This window comes from Eretmochelys imbricata, chromosome 7 (assembly GCF_965152235.1).
Source record: "Eretmochelys imbricata isolate rEreImb1 chromosome 7, rEreImb1.hap1, whole genome shotgun sequence".
Lineage (NCBI taxonomy): Eukaryota > Metazoa > Chordata > Testudines > Cheloniidae > Eretmochelys > Eretmochelys imbricata.
In genome coordinates this window covers 4,574,988-4,595,291 of record NC_135578.1, presented here as the reverse complement: position 1 = coordinate 4,595,291, position 20,304 = coordinate 4,574,988, and the positions used below count along the sequence as shown (strand labels likewise).

Here is a 20,304-nt window from a genome sequence, read left to right as displayed (position 1 = left end):
TTGATGCTCGAAGACTTTAGCAGTACATCTGGACGCCAGCAGGTGCCTTCTTCGGTACAGGGGAAGAGAAGCAGATTATAAGACAGCAGGCTGGGTAACAGGAAAAAATTGTTGAGGAAATGATACATTGAAAAGAAAGATACAGAGCTGTATACTTCTCTGCACTCGGCCTTTCAATCTTTCATTTTTAAACTGAGAACACCGAGCAGCGGTAGAGCAAATAATGTACCCTCGTTGTAACTGTGCCCAGGATATGCCTTACTTCGGCATAAAACAAAACAAAACAAAAACCATGGACAAGGAAACTCCAATTTTGCTAAGAAATGTAAACAGTTTCCAGTGGCATATGTCATTGTTGAATTAATTCAGTTTGCCTTTTACTGGCTTGGAATTCATCCCAGTAGGAAGGCATAAAAACTATTATAGCATATCTGCTTCAGGAAGCCCTACACAACATGAGCTCAGGCAGTTCAAAATCCACTTTTCAGTGTGCGGAAGGGTGTAGGTAGACATAACAATCACTGTCTTGAGAAACACTTATTCAGCACTTTCATCTATTTCAGGACCTGGCACAGGAAATTGGAGCGAGAGAGAACAACAAAGGGTGCTTTGGCATGGGGATTTATTGACAAAGGTCAATGGGAGAAAGAGAAATTCTACAGTCAGAAAATTCTAGTCTCTAAAGCTTTCTCCCTGAGAATATAAAAATGTTTATTCTCCAAATGTAATGCCACTTGTCACAATAAGCAACAGTTGCTGGTAACATATTACCTACCTTACCTATGCCTTGCTGCAACTTCCCCTTTATCATCCCTTGACACCGCATAAACCTCCAATGCAGACAAAGTTCTGTTTGTCATATAATTTTAGATACAGATAACCAAGACAATAGATATGTTCTGAATCCAACAAAATGTCATTGTTCCAACAGAGCTGTCTCATATCATCCACTCATTCAAATGAAAGGCAATTGTCAGTCATTCCTTTGAGTAAACGAGACTACACGCTGATTCAAAATGGTCAGTTAATAGCACTCAAAGATAACGTCAGTCATTCTAAGTGTGGAAATGTGAGACGCTTTTAAAATGTTTTTAAAAATGTCATCATGCTGAAATTTTTTTACTTATTTATTTATAGGCATTTCTTCAGTGCTCATTCCTATTGACTCCTATAACACTTAAACGTGTCATTTTATTATTTAATAAACTAATGTTGATGACCCCTAACCAATAAAGTCCTCAAGATTCACACTGTTCTTCTGAATAAGATCTCCTCGTGTAATCCAGTTCTTCTATTTACCAGCATTCAAACCCTATTACTATATGCTTCTACAATTTGCCAAGCAAAACAGCTCAAGAGTCACATGAAAATACAACTTAATAATTCTTGCACATATGGAGAAAGAGAATTATACAGATGTTTAATTATCCTAATGAGATTATCCCCAAAAGGCTTTGGTAACCTCAGCCCCAGTGAATATTGTTCTGAAAACCAAAGCACTGAAGTCCTATACTGAGACTAAAAAAGGTTTAGCATGCCTAACATGATCTCACTATAAAGCTCTCTTGTGAGCAAACTTGTGTGAAGCTTTGTAACCCCGTAGGGAATAGGGAGGAGTTCCTATCAAATGGAATCCCGCGGGGCCAGGGTCTAGATCTATATTGTTTTCAAGTGATGCTCATGACCCAGTCTAAAGAATCAACTGGAAATATGTTAAATTTGTTGATGACAGAGGTGGAAAGTGAAAACATTATCTTGTATCAAATAGGATTTGTTTAAGCTTCCAACATGGCAAATCAAAGTTCTGCTGATTAATACCAGTGATTGCATGTTAAGACTGAATCATGCTTTTTGTGCAGAATACCACTGTAATTGCAGCTCCTTCTAATTTCCAGATTTAAAAAATCCTGAATCATTCTGAACAGCTGTGTATTTTACAGTTGCAGATCAAGACACAATCAGGCAAAAAACACAATAGAGAGGGATGAGCAAAAAACTGAAACAGGAGCATGTGAGCAAGCACTCAATAGCAGAAGGAACCATTAATGTTGGCCAGTAACACCAGACAAGAGGGGGCCAATGCCATTCAGAATATAATGACATGGCCCCAGGAAAAGTATGTATATGTGCGTGTGAAATAAGCGCTAAAAGAAAATGAGCCTTCCTGCACTAATTGGTCTCTCTTTCCCCATAATTTCTCATGCGTTCCCATTCTCCTCTAGTCAGCTGTGCTTCCCCTCTCAGTTCTCTCCTTACGCACGGCTAATTTGGTCCCCTATAATTAATTTTGCAAGTGTATATTGTTATAAAACAATGTTCTACTCTTTAAAATGATACAATTTTCCACTCAAAAATCCCATCAAAATAACTTGACAGCGAATTTTGCTTTTCGGGTTCGCTGTATAAATGAAAGTATCCGAAAAAAGCTGCTTTGTCCTCTAGAGACCATAATCAACTGCACAGACTTTCCTTTTTGCACATCTTGGGAGTGCTTTGCACGTTTTTTTCACCCGTACTAGTTCTCAGCAATGCTTTAAGAAACTTCCTCCCACCCCAGTCACCTAAGGATGCTAAGTTTCACAAACTTTGATCTAATGACATGCTTATCTCAGTGTTCCAAAAGACACGTAAGGCCTGCAAACCACTAGCTGTGACAGTCGTGTTTGCTCATGCAAGGAGTCTCATTGAAGACAACTCATGCATGAGCAAAGGACGGGTCTCTTTGCATGAATGAAGGGTTTGCCAGGATCAAGGGAATAAACGAGGTAGTTTTAGGGCATTTGAGTAGCGTTTTGGGTGTGTTGTGTATTGACATGTGTACTTGAAGACATAATTGAAGGAAAGCTAAGGTGAGTTTGCATTTAGTGCTGGGAGTGGTCAGTTCCACTGTCATGCTTCTCCACAGTGGGAGTCCATTCAACAGCCTAGATTGGGGTGGGCAAACTTTTTGGCCTGAGGGAAATTGTATGGTAGGCCATGAATGCTCACAAAATTGGGAGTTGGAATGCGGGAGCGGGTGAGGGCTCTGGCATGGGGCCAGAAATGAGGAGTGGTTCCCGGCCACTGGGAGCTGCAGGGGCAGCACTTGGGGTAGGGGCAGCGTGTGGAGCACCCTGGCTGCCCCTATGCATAGGAACCGGAGGGGGGACATGCTGCTGCTTCTGGGAGCTGCACGGAGCAGGGCAAGCCCCGGATCCCGCTCCCCGGCGGGATCTCGAGGGCTGGATTAAAATGCCTGGAGGGCCAGATGCAGCCCCCAGGCCATAGTTTGCCCACCCCGGCCTAGACCCAGTTCCTGGGAAAGTTCCATCTCCTGCACTCGCTAAGTGCAAAGTTTCATCACCCCAGTCGGAGTGTAGTGGTCAGGGGTGGTCAGGGTTGTAGAGTAAGGGGAAAATTATCTCTCCTCCCCCGTGACTGCAGTGCTTATGACCCTCCTCCTTCAGAAAGGGCAGAGCAGTGCTCTAAGGATCCTCCTGGGCTGAAACCGTGGGGCATCGGTACACTCAGCTCCCACCTTTGACGCGGGAAAGTTCATTCGAGAGTTCCCCACCCTGAGGCTGGGGGATGCCATAATACCCAATGCTCCACTTTCCCCTCACAGGAGCAGCAGGGGACTTTCCTCTGAGGTCCTCGCTCAACAACAACAAAAAAAAGGTATTCAGTTGCCAAAGGGCTTCCTCCCCGGGTTGCACACAAATGTTTCCTGGAAGGGATTTATCCCAAGATTCTTTCATGGTAGGGCAGGGTGTTCAGGAGTCCAGGGCCCATCCCACTTGCGTGGTTACTCTTCTTCCCTCACCCACAGCTGGGCATTGCCTCTTCAGCCTGTGACTCCCCTCCCATTCCTCACCCCGACCCCCTATGTGCTCTATGTGGAAATCAGGATAAAAAAGGAAAGCTTCCAAAGGTGCAGAATCTCTTCCTGAGAGAGACGGGAGCTCTCTCCCTTTCCTCTTCTGGCTTGGAAGAGCCAGGCCTCCTCAGCCATTTCAGTTTCAGTTATCTGAATGTACTGAACAAATTCCTGGGGAACCTGCCCTTAGCAAGCAACCAGTCCCTGAAGTCCCTGAAGGAGGCCATTGGAACAAAGGTTCACATGATGACACGAAGGAGGATTTCACTGAGGAGATGCTGAAGGATAAGCCTTTTCCTCTCAGCCAAGATATACAGATATATAAAGGGATCCAGATTCTAAGTCTTCCATCCCTCAGGGCTATGACAAACACTGCAAAACTCCATCAAGACACAGCAAAGAAGAGTTGGTCCTTCCCAAAGATTGACTCAATGGTCACTAGGTTTGTGACAAATCCTCTGGTGTTATTAGAGACTAACATTTCCCCCTCAGAGCTCAGGGACAGAAAAGGGGACTCTACCTTAGGAAAATGGTGTGAATTGGCCCTTAAAGGTCTCTGCATGTCCCTCAAGGTCCACCTTCATATTTCCTCTTCTGCAGATTCAAGAATCTAGGAGCTTAACACCATCTGCCTATGAAGCTGAAAAGAAGCTAGACCTCCCCCTGTTCTTGAACGAATTTGTCGGTGATGCCACCAGAGACTCAATTAAGATTCCAGCCTGGGAGATGGCAGGAAACTTTGTCACTCATCACTTCCTCTGGCTAAGACCAGGGTCGGGAGACTTTGGCTCTAAAGTTGACTCACAGCCCTCTCCTTACAGATATCCTGAGTCAGAACATGAAGGACACAGCTGATCCCAAGATGTCACTTTCCTCACGCCAGCATGGAAAAACCTCAAACCATATTGGCTGCAACTTCTATAGGCTGATTGTCCTTTTCTTAAGTCTCCAGGAAGATCCATTACATGTTCTGTCTTTCCAGATAGCCCACAGACAACTTCCAAGTGAACAATGCCCACAAACCTGATAACTGATTAGCACAAGCCATACCGGACTCTCTGTACTGCACCTGAGCGACTTCCTCTCCTCCCTCCTGAGATTCCTCGAGGCATATGGGCTCTCTGTGTGTCAGACAGAGTGGGAGCAAGCCATGTCAGACTAGTGAATCCTATCCATAATAAAATATGGCTGTGCATTAGCGTTTTCTCACCTTCCTCACAAACTGCAATGGGTCCCTTCTTTTCTTAACCCCCCCCCTCACACCCCAGAAAAACTAATGTGATAACAAACCATATGTCCTCTGATGGACATCGGAGCCATCTGTCCATTTCCTCTCTCATTTACATTACACTGGCAGTAAGCCATCAGGCTCTTTGCTAAAGCTTGCACAAAGGACATGAAATTTGGACATTTGAGGAAATCAGGACATTAGGTACTGCTTACTAGGGGGAGGGAAGAACCCAATACCTCTATTCAAGAGGCAGATTTGCCTTCACAGAGCAAGCCACGTGGGCTCGAAGTGAGATTCCACTGTGCCCAATTCTTCCGACCTTGAGCTCTGACTCAGCACTGCAAAAGGCAGCCAGAGCGCACACGCTCATTCCCGACAAGAAGCAGACATGGCAAGGTGGGTCTTGCGGGCTGCCTACGCAAGTGTTTTAAAGCATGTATGGTGGGAAGAGCTGACTTTGAAGAAAACCACCATGTGAGACCATGGAGTAGAAGAAAGAAAGCTAGAAAATCAGCAGAGTCTGCATAAAAAAATGTCAGCCAAACCGGGGTTAGAGCATGACCGCTCCACTGCTGCTCATCTGGTTTCTTGCAAAACAGTTCTGAGTTGCAGCATTCGAGTCGGATCAACAAACATCATTAAAGGTTGCGGGGGGGGGGGGGTGATTCTTTTAAAGTTAGCCGTGAAAATTGATTCTGAGCTGTAACTTAGCATAAAAGGTCTGGATTTTAACCTTTATAAATGTAAAAGAAATAAATATTTAAGATGCTTTTTCACAGTATTCTAACTCCACAACAGCTTTGCTGGAAAAACAGAATTACTAAACATACTATAGCTCTGCAAAATAAACAGCGATTTTTAAAAACAAACAAACAAACAAACAAACAAACAAACAAACAAACAAACAAACAAACAAACAAACATCATTTTACAGTCACTCAGACAGTCATCTCATTGAAATCTCAGTGGGAGACCAAGGTAAACCCTGTAATTGGATCCACGTGATCCACATCCACCTGTGCAGAACCCCCTTAACTTCCATGGACTCTGTGAAATACAAAGGGCCGTCTCTGTGGATCAGGCTGGAGGCTTGAGGCCTGTGAGTGCGTGGTGAGAAAGAAGCCAGCCAGATATGCTGGACCTAAGCAGTGAAAACCTTATGCCTAAATAACTTCATACATATGTCACAAACTGCTTATGAAAAACAAATATTCATAAGACAGCGGCCATTGTTCAAAGATAATTTCACAGTTATAGGAGCTATATTAATTTCTAACAACAAAACTCTTAAAGCAGCCAACCACATTGGAGGCTAATTTCTTGCCAAACTTCATTTTCCAGCTAGAAGCACATGTTTTTAATTGGATGCTGGGTCATTTCCTAACACAATAACCTCCTTCCCCTGGGTATCCCCCTCGCCCCCCAAGAATTCTAACATCATTTGTGGGCTGAGTCCTGCACTGACTTACCCTATTGCTGCTAATGGGATCATGTGGGGTGTCAGTCAGTGAGGAATCTAGTCCCTATAACTTTTTCAACGGGATTCTGAAACAAGGCAGTAAACACAGCTCCCACTCATCCCTCCCCCAGGATCACTCACCTGGGTTAATGGTGATAAATCTGTTATCAGATGGATTTTCCTCTGGAAACCTGCGGTCGTTGGGAAAAGCTTTTCTTGATGTTGTCTCTGGTCCCTTTGGGATTTGCCCTACATAATGTTCATTTGTGAATGCTGGTGGCACTTGGGTGGAGGGCAGAGGTTGGGGCTGAGTGTCTGTTTCAGTAACCCTCTCTTCTTCAGGACTCTTATCTGTTGGGAAAATGTTTTGCTCTTGACCAGGTATGGTTTTATTTCCTTCCTCCTCTACAGTTCTATTAGGGGAAATGGTCGTTAGTGTGGTCTCAGTGTTATTTTGTACCTCGGCAGCCTCTGTCACTGCACTCTTCTCTTTCTTTTCCGAATCCTTTTCACCCTCTTCATCATGTTCCCTTTCGCCATCCTCACTTTCATTCTTCTCATCCTTTTCTCCTTCCTCTGCTCCTTCCTTGTCTTTTGTCAGAGCGGAATCACTGTCCAGTCCTGGGGAAGATAAAGCCTCAGGAGTTGTAAGCATTGGCCTAACTGACTGTTTGCTCGTAGAAGCAGCACTAGGAAGGCGGGTTGGCCACACAGTGCTAGGAAAGGAGGAAATACCGCCACCACTAAACCCAAGGCCAGCAAGCAACGTGCTGGTCACCACGGAGGCCACGGTTGCTTGGCTTCCACTGGATGAAGGTCCCATTCCAGTTGCCATTGAAACAAAGGAGAAAGGAAGACCAGAAGAAGTCCAGGTAGAAGATCCAGAACTGATGGGAGCCATGTCAGCTGAAGAAGCAGGAGAAGCTGTAGGCTTGAAGACACCACCAGAGGGGACAAGGGAAGAAAACACACCAGAGAGAGTGTCAGTAGGGGTACCTGATATGCTACCTCGGCTCTTTTTTCCTTTTGGTTTCTTTTTCTTTCCAAACACTCCATTCTGCCCATTATTCTGTTCAAATGAGACAAGTATATTTATACAATAATCTGGAGTCAAATCTACCCAGAAACAGCACAAGCACAAGCATTTAAAAAGTCACAAGGCAAACGACACAGATTATGTCAACCAGGCATGCTGGTGCAATCACAGACCACATACACATACTTGAGTTAGCTTTGATGTACCCATACTGTACAACCCCACGTGGGACCCTGGGTACCTGAGCAGCCATGCCACGGCTTCACCGCTGCTGTTCCTCAAGCTCACTTTGATCTAGCTGGATCAAAGCGATCTTGAGTTACGTCTACACCAGCTGCAGTGACACCTCTGACTGCCGTGTCGACAGTCCCAAGAGAGGCAAACGTTCTTGCATTTGCCATTTCCAAACAACAATTACAGCAATATCTCATTACTCTTATCTTTGTTTTATACTCGACCTCTCCCCTTCCATAGCGACTTTTGAAGAACATTTCCTTTCGGGAGGTGGGGAGGGAGCATATTTTTAAAAAGTTTAATGACTTTCACTATGCCAGTTCTTGAAAACCGTAGACTAAAAAATGTTTAAAATGTGAAATCACGTACATTTCACCTTACAGTAAAAGCAGTGTTACAGCAGCTATTTGAATGTCCCTAATTTTGTTATAACGGGCCTGGTTCCTGCAATCAGATCCAAACATGTGGCATCCTTTGCTCTCACAAAGAGCCCTTGGGTCCTTCCATACAGATCTGATCGCAGGATCGGGGGACTCAGTTGCTATTCTTTCCTAATCTTGTTAGTTACCCTGCACAGGTTGGCGTTATTCTGCTAAGGTTTGGCACTATGGCACAGCTTGGCATCATCATCCGTCAAAAGATCTCAACTGAGACCCTGGCTGTGCACCCACACAGGGCAGTACAAGGGCATACAGGGCCTCCTTAGTGCCCTGAGCTGGCTACCACCATCACCAGCCCTTAGTCCTCACCACAGGTTTCTTCTACCCATCCTGCCCAACTCACTCTGCCCTCACAACTCACTGGCCAGCAGAGCCGGGGGTGGGGGTGGGAAGAGGGGGAGAGAGCAGCAAGCTGTACCAGAAAAAGGGCTGACACAGTTTATTTCCCCAATGCAGCTAGAGGGAAGCAGGGGCTGAATTGTGACCCAGAGTTGCAGCTACTCGGGCTGTACTGCAAGGTGATCAGCAACCCTAACATGATCAACTTTGTACACATACGAACTATCCAGAATAAAACCTGGCTAAACGTTTGAAAACCATTAGATGAATTTCGCTTTTACGGTGGCTGCCTGTAGTGGTGATCACCCTAAAGACACTGAAGTTCGCTGATTTGTCCAAAGACACAGAACAATTCTGTGGAAGAGCTGGGATTAGAATTTAGTTCTGTGCTCAGGCCACTGGACCATGCTGCACTTACACTTCACGTTACCAGTTCAATCAACAAAAATAAAGTGGAGGTTATGCTGCAAATGCATTTATGAGGGACAGCAAACATGGGTAACATGGGCACTGATCTGAACCTTCACCCAACCCATAAAATGTCCATGACCCCAAATATTTTTAGAGTTTTAAAAGCTTAGTATATTTAGACATAATACTTCTGCATCCCTGTGCTACTCCTGGTTTCAGCCAGGCCAGGAAGTGGAAATGCTGCAGCAAAACAAGAAAGACTGCTCTCATGTTCTTTCTGACCCAGCTGCAATCACAAAGAAGTGGAGATCTCAAGGGAGAGTCTGTTCTTCTGAGATCTTGAGCTCAAACTTTAAATAAGCATCTGAACTTCTGGATACTTATCAATCTGAACCTCTATAGCTTTGAGAAATGTGCTTTTCTCTGGCATTCGCCGTTAGTCTCAGAGCTGGGCTGAAGAAGTAAAAGTTGGCAGCAGATTTTGTATATCTAGTACATCTCTACATTATCCCTGAAATATGTTAATCATTCTTGTTCAAGGTCTGTGTTACTGGGGTATTACCATTCAGAATGCGACTGAGTGAAACCAGAAACAAAGTACTTAGCCTAACTTCTCTAATTTGAATTCAGTCCCTAAATTTGATTGACATTACAGCACTGTACATAACTATGTTCTTTCAGAACTAAAACAGCATTTTTAAGTAGTGTAAAATATATTCGTTTATTGCACTTTCTGGGTTTTGGAATATGAAATTAGAAGAGCTGTTGAAAGTTCACCTTAGTTAATACTTACAGCCTCAAGTAACATGAAATAAAGAATTAAAATAAATAATTTTCTGAGGCCTAATTTACACAAAAGTAGGTATTTCCACAGCATTGGAAAACTGCAGATGCCACATGCCAAATCACTGCCTGGTTCCTATTGCATGAACCTCTGTTCATTTAGTTATTAAAAGAAATTAAGCATATTCTCAGTCATCATTAGGATTACATATTTTCTCTCCAAAGAAAGCTTACGGAATCATGAAGCTATAAAGCTATTCCATGTGTGGAGACAGGCAATTAAAACTTTTGCTCAGGATTTAAACAAAGTAACACCCTCCCAAATCACTACAGTAGATCTACAACATTATGCTGCCACCTGGTGGGTATTATGGCACAATTTACAACTGCTTTTACATTTGCTGCACTGATTTATGTCTACTACTTACCACTCCTGTTTTAACAATTCTGGTCCCCTCGAATATTCGAGTAGTGTTAGCTGGGAAACAAAGAAGGATAATATTTATGTGGGATATGAAGCTGAAAAAATGCAGTTATTCTTGCTAAACAATTTCTCTGAAATTAAAGGCGTCTAAAAATGTCAAAACCTTGAGAGCCATTGCTACTGATTATTCAACAAAAAATTTTCAACAAAAAAACAACACAGATTCCAACAAGAGACTGCTGAATTGGAATTAATTTGCAAACTGGACACCATTAACTTAGGCTTGAATAAAGACTGGGAGTGGATGTGTCATTACACAAAGTAAAACTATTTCCCCATGTTTATTTCCCCCCATACTGTTCCTCACACGGTCTTGTCAACTGCTGGAAACGGCCCACGATGATTATCACTACAAAAGGTTTTTCCCCTGCTCTTCTGCTGGTAATAGCTCACCTTACCTGATCTCTATCATTACAATGTATGGTAACACCCATTGTTTCATGTTCTGTGTATATAAAATCTCCCCACTGTATTTTCCACTGCATGCATCCGATGAAGTGAGCTGTAGCTCACGAAAACTTATGCTCAAATAAATTTGTTAGTCTCTAAGGCGCCACAAGTCCTCCTGTTCTTATTGCTACTGAGTGTGCCTAGGGATTGCTATAGAGGAAACAGTGGCTGGTGTGTAAGATGGTAACCACAGAGGAGTAAAAAAAATGTCTCAAGTGGCCTGATATGTACAACCAAATCCAAATTCTGGTCCCAACTACTCCAGCGTAAATTGAGAGTCAGGCCAACATTTTCAAGCTAAGGTGCCTGAAGTTATCCATCTAAATCCATATTAGTGCCTAAATATGGATTTACAAGCCTCATGTTAGCTACTCGGCTTTGAAAATGTTGGCCTTTGCCTACTGAGCCATAAAATATATGTTCTTACTCAACCACAAGTTAGGTGAAAATCTATGGCCCAGTTATGCAGCAGGTCAGACCAAATGATCATAATGTCTACTGACCTTAAAACATATTATATCGTTGTTCATCTCAATTTAGGCTGATATAAATGAAATCAGATTCCAGTCCCTGATATTCAGAATTAATATTAGAGTGTCTAAATTTAAGGAACTGAGTTTGTCGTAAGCAATTATACATCCCTCAGTGACAGTGGGGGAGAAATGCATTCCAGGTTCATTTGTCATGCAACATGCTGTGTATTGTTTGTAATTAGATACATGTTTATGGTTTGTTTAGAGTGTGTATGTGAGTGAGCAATGTTTCAAAATAAAACTTTAATAAAATACTTTAAAACACTGCCAGCCATCACGAAACAGGGTTTTTCTTATTTTCTTATTTATTTATAATGACTAGTTTATAAAGGGTGAAGGAAATATAAATTGTACGTCATCTGCTAGGCAAATTAAATTACATATTAACCATCCCAATGTACTGTCCCGTCCCCCACACCTCCCCACACACATCCCACCAATCTGAGTGTATCAGTTTAAACTTCTAGATGAATTCAGGCTAGCATTTGCATAAACAACCAAACAATGCCAACAAGCAAGATACAGTGTGATAAAACCTTCTGAGGAGTTATTTTAAAATTTAGATTCTGGAGCCAGTGTAAAATTGAAAGAACTTGCCCTACTTTTTTGGAGGGGGGAGGGGGAATGGCTAAGGAGGGAAACACATCACCACCTGCCATTGCCATACTGGTGTGTGTATAGCCTCCATTATAGATCTCTTCATGTAATTGGGAAGCTGTCCAAAAGGCTCTTTTGCCTATAATCAAATGAGTATCATGGTCAAGTTTCCGCGGTTCAGTCTCTTTCACCCTTAGCTTAAAGAGCTGAGATGAAAGGTCCCCAGTACACAAACTTCTGATCCTGTTGGGCACTTAAAACAAAGACCAAAAGTCTCCCCTCAGATCCACAGAGAAGATCCAGGTGCTCAGATACCACAGTGAAGTGTACAGTATACATTTATTAGATACTAGATAGGATAAAACCTCCCCCTCCACACTCGGGCTAGACGTGGCACTTGCAGTGACAACATAATACTGGAGGTAGGATGACTAGATGTCCCGATTTTATAGGGACAGTCCAGATATTCGGGGCTCCGTTTTATATAGGCACCTCTTATCCCCCACCCCCATCTCCATATTTCACACTTGCTATCTGGTCACCCTAACCAGAGACAAAATTGGCACCTTGTGGATCTGAGAAGTGAATCGTGACCATTGCCTGACTTTTCATAGACAGTTTCAGCTGCTAAGGATTATCAGATTATCAGAGGTTAGAAACCCCCATATTTCTCCAAAGGTCACCCTTAAAAATGTCTCTGTTAATTTAATGGATAACTTCTGACTCAAGTGACTTAACTCTTTGCTTTTTCTTATGACTCGGATTTATAATTTTTAAAAATTAAGTTGTATTCCTGGTCTCAGACTTATCACACTACTCAGAGTAATTGAAGCAGAAATGTATGAGAGCTGAGAGCTTGACAAACAATTTTTGTCACCAATTTAAACTATCTTGGTTTTGTTGATCAATGACACTGTGTTCAGGAGTAAGAATCTGTGCACATTGTTGTCTTGTAAGGTTGGGCCTTCCTTCATCCCATACAGACACTAACCAGACCTAATCCTTGCTACATGTGGATTACAGTAATTCTTATGATTCACAGCAGTGGGCTATGCTACCTTTGATTTATTTTTTTAATTAGGTAGCTAGAGGCTGATTTTAAATAAGGTTACATATATTTATATTCAGTCAGATTTCTAAAAGGCACTGACAAGCATGCTCTAAACTCAGATACAAAATTTAAACATAATTAAACAAAACAAAACAAACAAATTGGTACAATACCAACAAAGGATTCTCACAGCCATCAAAGCCAAGACCACACTCATCACAAATCTCCTCCTTCTGGAAAACCTGGGCTAATAAAAGGGACTTGCTATACGCTCCGGAGATCATCAAATCCAGGTTCTAAAGGATCACTCAGCGGGAGATGGAAAGTAATTATAGGAGTTGACAACCTATCACTGAGAAGAGTCTGCCAATGAGCCCTTCTCTTTTGAATGAATGTTCTGCTAACCTCAGCTGATCAGAGTTGGAAATTAGCACTGTTTATAACACCCAGACCCCTTGTAATATTATTCCGTGTACGCATTTTGGTCAGCAAAAGAATGTTAAGCAGGCGGAAAAAAATCACAATTTTAAACAGATGTTTTTTTTACCTTGAAAGAGCATTGTCTGGCTAAAGTCACTACGCATGTCATTTCGGCAAACTGCTTGAACTCTGAACAGATAAAGGATGTCAGGTGAGACATGGCTAATGATGGCTTTCTGTTTAAAAGAAATAGATATTATTCAGATTTGCCTCCCCAAAGGGCTCTCCATGATCAATCTGTACAATACAGAGCACTGTGCTAACACAGAACACGTAGGACAAGACTATTTCTAAAGGGCGACATTAACCCCTGTGCAGAGGTCCAGCTGCTGGCCCGCGCATCATGTAAGCTGCTAGACCTTAGCGCGACTTAAGTGGTGCACAGGGCTTGTGCTAGCTCTCTGCACAGGGGAGAATTTCCCCCATGATGCGTTAGTTACCACACTAACACACACGTTTGCGACTCCTCACTGCTCAAAAACCTGCGAGCAGGTTACTTGATCTTTTAAAAATTAAAATAAAAACATGTGGTGGGGGAGAAAAGGGTGTTTCCCATCAACCGGGATATGAACATACAGCTACCGACCACCATAGTATCAAGGCCAGGAGCTTTATTCTGCAGGGAACAGCAGGGATGATTGGGGCAATTTGCTGCATATGGTGCCCCCACATTGAATGGCTGCCCTGGGCTGGGAATCGCCTTCCAGTCCACCATCACCATTACAACGTGAGTATTTGAATATGCACATGGATGCTCTGGAGATGCTGCCAGGCTACCCAGCCATTCATTCACTCTCTGTGTGCTCCCTGATCTCCTTTTTGCCAGCAATTGCTCCTCTCTGGGCCTTGCAGCAGAGGAAGTTAACAGCACTGAGTATCAGTGTAGGTCATTTGCAAGGCCAGTGCACTATCTTCTAGTCTAGTTTCAAATGTCTCAAGCAATTGGACTTCCCAATTTCTTCTGCCACAGTGCAAGTACTTTGACAGTAAATTATATTTCACTGTCAAAGGATGTTTTTCTGCCATGCCTCTCTCTTGGCCCTAATCTAAACTTTGGCTGAATCCTTTACCTCCTCCTTTACCCCTTTTCCAGAGCTGGGTTTACTGCCATTCACTTCAAGCTATCACTTCATTGAATTCCCTGCATATTTCGTTATTTTTATATAAAAAAGACACTGTATTTGTGCCCAAATTGTCCCTGCTGTTTAATGTACTCCATTCTCATTACTGATGAAAAAAAATCTCCCTTAAGCATGTGACGTTATGACAAGAGAGAGGTTACAATACATCACAACCTTCATAACCTTGAGTGTCTTTCAATAGATTCCTCTCTGATTTCATGAAGTACATCAATCCCTAATGTGACCTAGATAACAATGTCTAGTGGGGAAATTGAAAATATAAATGGAAATGAAGTAAAAGAATCTTCATCTGAAAGAGTAAGAGAAGTATTATTCTATAACTGATTGAATGGGCCCAGAGGACTGTGTATTTGAAAAAAAATAACAGTCATTAGAAATTTCTCTCAGTGCTCTTGCATTTTCATGTGCATATACAATTACTGATTTCCTTATTCCAGAGACTTCCTTTGATTAACAATAAACGGAGGCCTTTCAAACCTGAATATATAACTTTGATTTTATATGCAAAGAATGTTAAAGACTAGTACAGTATTTGCTTCCACTTGGACAAGAATGACAAACAGATCCAATCGTAAATGGAGCTGGTGGATTGGTATTTTCCACATTCACCTGAACTGTTCTGCCCTTCCCTCTATTATCTCACCAGCAGAGAAATCTATGTGGAAAAGGCACACTTCCTTTTTTCCGCTGCAGCCTGGGCCACTGCATCCCCAGCTCCCAGGCCGGGATCTTGCAAACCCTACCAGGGACAGTCCCAATAGTCTTCAATGGGCTATGCACAGTGGGAAGCACTAGTCCAGTAACAGATTTTGCATGATCAGTCCTTACTGTGAAAACAGCGAGTTGCACATAAGCCAAAAAGGTTTTCAGAGTGAGTGGAGCTGGTTCCAAAGCCAGCTAGTTTTCAACAGTCGTATATAAAAAAATACCTGCCTACCCATTTCCCTTTGTGCCCACCATGTGAACGATAAATTAACCCTCTGGTATACTGGGTGATGTGCTACATAGAATTCAACTAGCAAGGAATATTTGAAAAGCAATCCACTGCGATTTAAAAAACTAACCCTTCATTTCAATATAACAAATGTTTTTGTACCCCACCTCCTATTGAGGAAAGTACAGTGTAAGGCTAGCTTAAGACTAAGGTCAATTGCTGATGCTGTAGTTTTACCAGGTCCTTGTCACTGTCCTTGGTGAAAGTCTTCTCTTTTTCATCTTCATTTTTAGCCCAGCTGTAGGAGATCATGTAGTTCATAACGGGAGGGTGGTAGATGATCTCTGGTTGGTTCCAAGTTACTAGCAAAGCTGTTCTGTTCACAGGCTGCACTTTCATGTTGACTGGGGGAGTACTGCAAACTAAACAAAAGGGATCAGACATGAAGCTCTCCTGAAGAACAGAGAGAAACTGAATAGGAGAATAATTGCATTTAACATTAAAAAGCCAGATTTTTGACACACTTACCCAAGCTCTATAATATCTTACTCTATGTTACACTGAAACCAATGGGATTTTAACCACTTGCAGTTGCTTTCCTGTGCCAAGTGCAGGAAAAGGATAACAGACAATAGGGCCCATTACGTCTGTGGCTTTGGGCAAGTTGCTTAGGCCCAATTATTTATTTTACAAATGAGCACAAAATCTTCACTCCCCGGATGGGCCTACATATCCCGCCCTCTGCACGTTGAGAGTTCTGCACATCCACAAGTGCTCAGTGCACTTTTAAACCATTGGGTCTTAATTTCCCTGTGCAACTTTCCTGTATTATAATTGCCTGATGCCTAAAATGGGAGCAATAATTCTTCCCTGCCTCACACGGTGCTGGGAGAATTAGCTAACGTTTGCTAAACACTTTGAAGATCCAATGCCCTATATCAGATCTAAGAGTTATTACTGGGACACTATATGGTTTCTTTTTTATGCCCACTAGTGCATAATAAACTAAGGATATTTTATACTCTTCTTCACCTGCTTTGCAGGGAAACATAGACATTGCTTGTCATTCAAATGTCACAAAAGGAAGAAAGGGCATGTCAGTAACCAGGCACATAGCTCTTTGGCTGATGCTTCCTAGCTGGTTTCTGGGAGGAACGCTGTGTGGAACTGACAGGTTTCAGAGTAGCAGCCGTGTTAGTCTGTATTCGCAAAAAGAAAAGGAGTACTTCTGGCACCTTAGAGACTAACAAATTTATTTGAGCATGCTCGGGGGTCGCAGAGCATGCTCAAATAAATTTGTTAGTCTCTAAGGTGCCAGAAGTACTCCTTTTCTTTGTGTGGAACTGTTGACTGACTCCTGCTGCCTCGCTCTGGAAGCTGTGGCTTTCTAATCCCACCTCAGATATAAAGAAGGTAGAAGTTGCTCTCTGGCCAGAGTGTGCTAGGATTTGAGGGGGGAATGTCCAGGAGGGAAAACCTAGGAATGGCCTAGCTTGAGCTGAACTGCTCATTATTTCAGATGCCTACAAAAGAGGAGGACGGGGTATGGGCACTGACCCTGGGTATGCTCTATGCTGGTATGCACTCAAGAGCTCAGCCCATTCAGGATAACTCAAAAAAATATTGGTCTAATAACTGAAATGTAAAGGCGTATGAATGGAGAACACTAGATGGCACTAATATGCTGTCTATAAAGTACATACTGGTCTCCTGCTATAAGGGCTATATATTTTCCCAAGCTTTTAAAAGAGTCGTGATTAAAATATATAATTCAGGACAAATTCTCACACCCTCTTTCCAAATATAACCCTTGAGCCACAAAGAATTGCATGCTACAGTACCTCAATACACTCAGCAGGGACTAAGGATCTGGCCTTTGCTGACAGGAAAGGCTCAGGGTGTCACCCAGACCACTAAGTCTGTGCACTGTTTCCAATATTATCCTTCCCACTTCCACTTTCCATGACAAGTGAAAACACACCCATCTTAACTTGGCTCCCTGAGCGTACACATACAAACAATTGACTCCTGAAGAATTGCAGTTGCACTGGGGAGAAAATGAAGTCTATTTCCAGCTCTGGGTTTCCTGTCTGGCCATGTCACGTGCTGCTGCATCACCAAACACCCGTGCTTTATCCAGAAAAACATGCTGCAAATGGCTAAACACGTGCATCTCCAGTATTTCCAGTGTGATGGACCTGTTAAATGTATCCTGTGCATTTGTCACCCTCGCTTTATAACAAACGGGTGCAAAATGAGAGAACAGAATCTTCTTGTCTTTGCGAGATACGCTTGTGAAGCAATTGATGTGTAGCAGTAGACTTTCCCCCTGCAAAAGAAACTGGCAAGTCAAACTCGTGGCCGTTTCAAGTGTAATTTACCTATTTGCAAATGTCCTGATTACTCTGAATGGAGGTGGCCAAAACTGCAGCCTACCACCGGCAATGACACTTCCAGAAACCGCAATTAGGACACCACTAAGTCACTGTTCCCAAGAAACAGCTCCTCTCTCTCACCCTTGGCCTCTGTCTCTCTCCTCTGAGCATACTGCCTGTTCCTCTCTCCTACTTGTGCTCTGTTCTTTCAACACTTAGCCCTACAGCGTGAGCCAGTGGCTGCATGGGGCTCATGTTCCGTCTACCTAGTGTGGGCTAGTTTAGGTGGGGGCCGAGGCATTAACTTTCCCTTTTTGCAACACAGGCACCTCCGGTAGGTTTGACTCTATCCAGTGTCCAATGGAGCCATCTAGTTCTCTCCAGAGAAAAAGAGAGCACTTAACCCATACAGTCCCCTTGACGATACTTGCTTTATCGTTCCATTCCATTCAAAGTCTTTTGGAACTGGGGGCATGCTTAGATCTTGGGAGCTTGTGTCAATCAGCAGCAAACACACTATCCAGTTAAGTAGTGGCTAGTCTCAAAAGAAGCCCATCCAGGCCTCCTTGGAGTTTGTTTTACTGCAGCAAGGATTGATTTAAAAAGCAATTCTCCAGTAATCATCACAGGAGACATAAAATAAAGGGACAACAGGCTGAATAGGCCCTAAATACTTGTAATGTCCCTCTAGCTTTTGTTGACTCCTCATTTAGAGACTTGTGCCTAAGAGCCTGACAGTGATCCTGCAGCCACTCTGTGTACAGAGCTGCCATTGTTTCCAACGTTGTGAACCTGAACCCTGATCCAGTTAAGCATAGTGCGTGGCTCTAATCGCTCTAATGCCATTGCTGATTTCACTAACACATGTGATAAAAGACTCCGCTGGATCAGGCCATGGAATGGTTGGAAGATCAGGGCCCAGGCCCGCTATAAGGATACTGAATTCATAATGTTGCTATTTCACAGTAAAGAATATTCACAAAGTTTATGATTTAATAGGACTTTGTTCCAATTATTCTGGGGCACAAGGGAAGAATGTGTTATGATTATGTACTAACTAGCATTTTCTATTCATCTTCTATTTTGAGGGTTTCTGGATTGATGAATGGGCAAAACAGGATTTTTCCCCTTTCTTGTTTACAAAATGAAACATATGGTTTATTAATTTAACCAAACCTGTTCAGGAAACAATGGAATCAAAAACATTTCATCTGATAATTCAATCTGATGATTTAATTGGAACAGAACATAATAATGTAACAAGTGTTTGAAAGGAGAGAAAAAGTACATGATTTGACTGTTTATAAAACTATCCGCATTTTCTAGAGAGCCAATTTTCCTTTCCATATTGTGCGTGTCTTTCATTTTAGGAAAGAGAAGATTCACAGATTCTGGGTTTTTTTAAACAATATTTTAGGATGCTAAAGAGCCCTTACTGATTTTGCAAAGTGTAAAGCTGAACGACAAATACAAATACAGAGAGGAGATGGGGAAAAATGTTTGTATGTTACTCTGCATTGAACAGAATACACGGAAAAGAAACAAGATTTTTTCAGGCTAAATGAGCAAACAAGCCAGTGAATTGATGATTTCTTTAAAAAAAGCCATTTGACATTGAAATAACAGATCTCAGCTGTTTTAAGAGAAAATATTACCATGCCTTTCCTTCAAATTCAGCCATAATTATGATTTATATTACCATAGCACCCAAGAGCCACAGTCATGGCATCCGATGAAGTGAGCTGTAGCTCACGAAAGCTCATGCTCAAATAAATTGGTTAGTCTCTAAGGTGCCACAAGTACTCCTGTTCTTCTTGCGGATACAGACTAACACGGCTGTTACTCTGAAACCAGTCATAGACTGGGATCCCACTGTGCTAGGCGCCGTACTGACACAGAAGAAAAGATGTGTCCCATCCCATAGATCTTACAATCCAAGTATAAGACAAGAGACAGACAGACAGGCGGGGAAGGCAAAGTAACAATGAGACAATATTGGTCAGCATGATAGGCAGTGATAAAGAGAGTATTAGGTCTTGGAATTGTTACAACACAAAACCACCACAGCCAGTCCTCATTTCAGGACAAATGTATCTTATATGGCTCCCAGAAAAGTAGTACCTGAGCAGCTGACAGTCTATAATGCAACAACCCTCACAAAACCCCATGAAGTAGGCTGTGTTATTATTCACAGTTTACAGAAGGGGAACGGAGGCGCAGAGAGGCTAAGTGATGTACCCGAGGTTACATGGGAAGTCTGTGGTGAAGCCGGGAATCAAAGTCATGTCTTCCAAGTTCTCGGCTATTACCCTAACTGGACCATCTCTTCCTCTCTGGGCTGGTGCAACAAGAACAAACAGAAATAGTGTCTGCCTTCTGTGTCCCCTGCAAAAGGGCAGTAGGAGGAGGATGACGGGGAGTCGCTCTAAGGGAAGGAGCTCTGAGTGCACTTGGCTGCTCTGAACTAAA

At 42.7% G+C, this 20,304-nt stretch overlaps 1 protein-coding gene across 3 annotated transcripts in view; it reads right to left on the bottom strand.

Annotated features, from left to right (window-relative positions):
• Nucleotides 1-20,304, bottom strand: part of PTPRG (protein tyrosine phosphatase receptor type G) — a 621,190-nt gene that overhangs the window by 104,529 nt on the left and 496,357 nt on the right. For all 3 annotated transcript variants that reach the window (XM_077822059.1, XM_077822061.1, XM_077822060.1), the window contains exons 9-12: nucleotides 15,698-15,882; nucleotides 13,452-13,560; nucleotides 10,218-10,267; nucleotides 6,688-7,477 (exon numbers count right to left, since the gene is read on the bottom strand). In XM_077822059.1, the coding sequence (XP_077678185.1) occupies nucleotides 6,688-7,477; nucleotides 10,218-10,267; nucleotides 13,452-13,560; nucleotides 15,698-15,882 (1,134 nt within the window). The remainder of the gene's footprint in view (nucleotides 1-6,687; nucleotides 7,478-10,217; nucleotides 10,268-13,451; nucleotides 13,561-15,697; nucleotides 15,883-20,304) is intronic.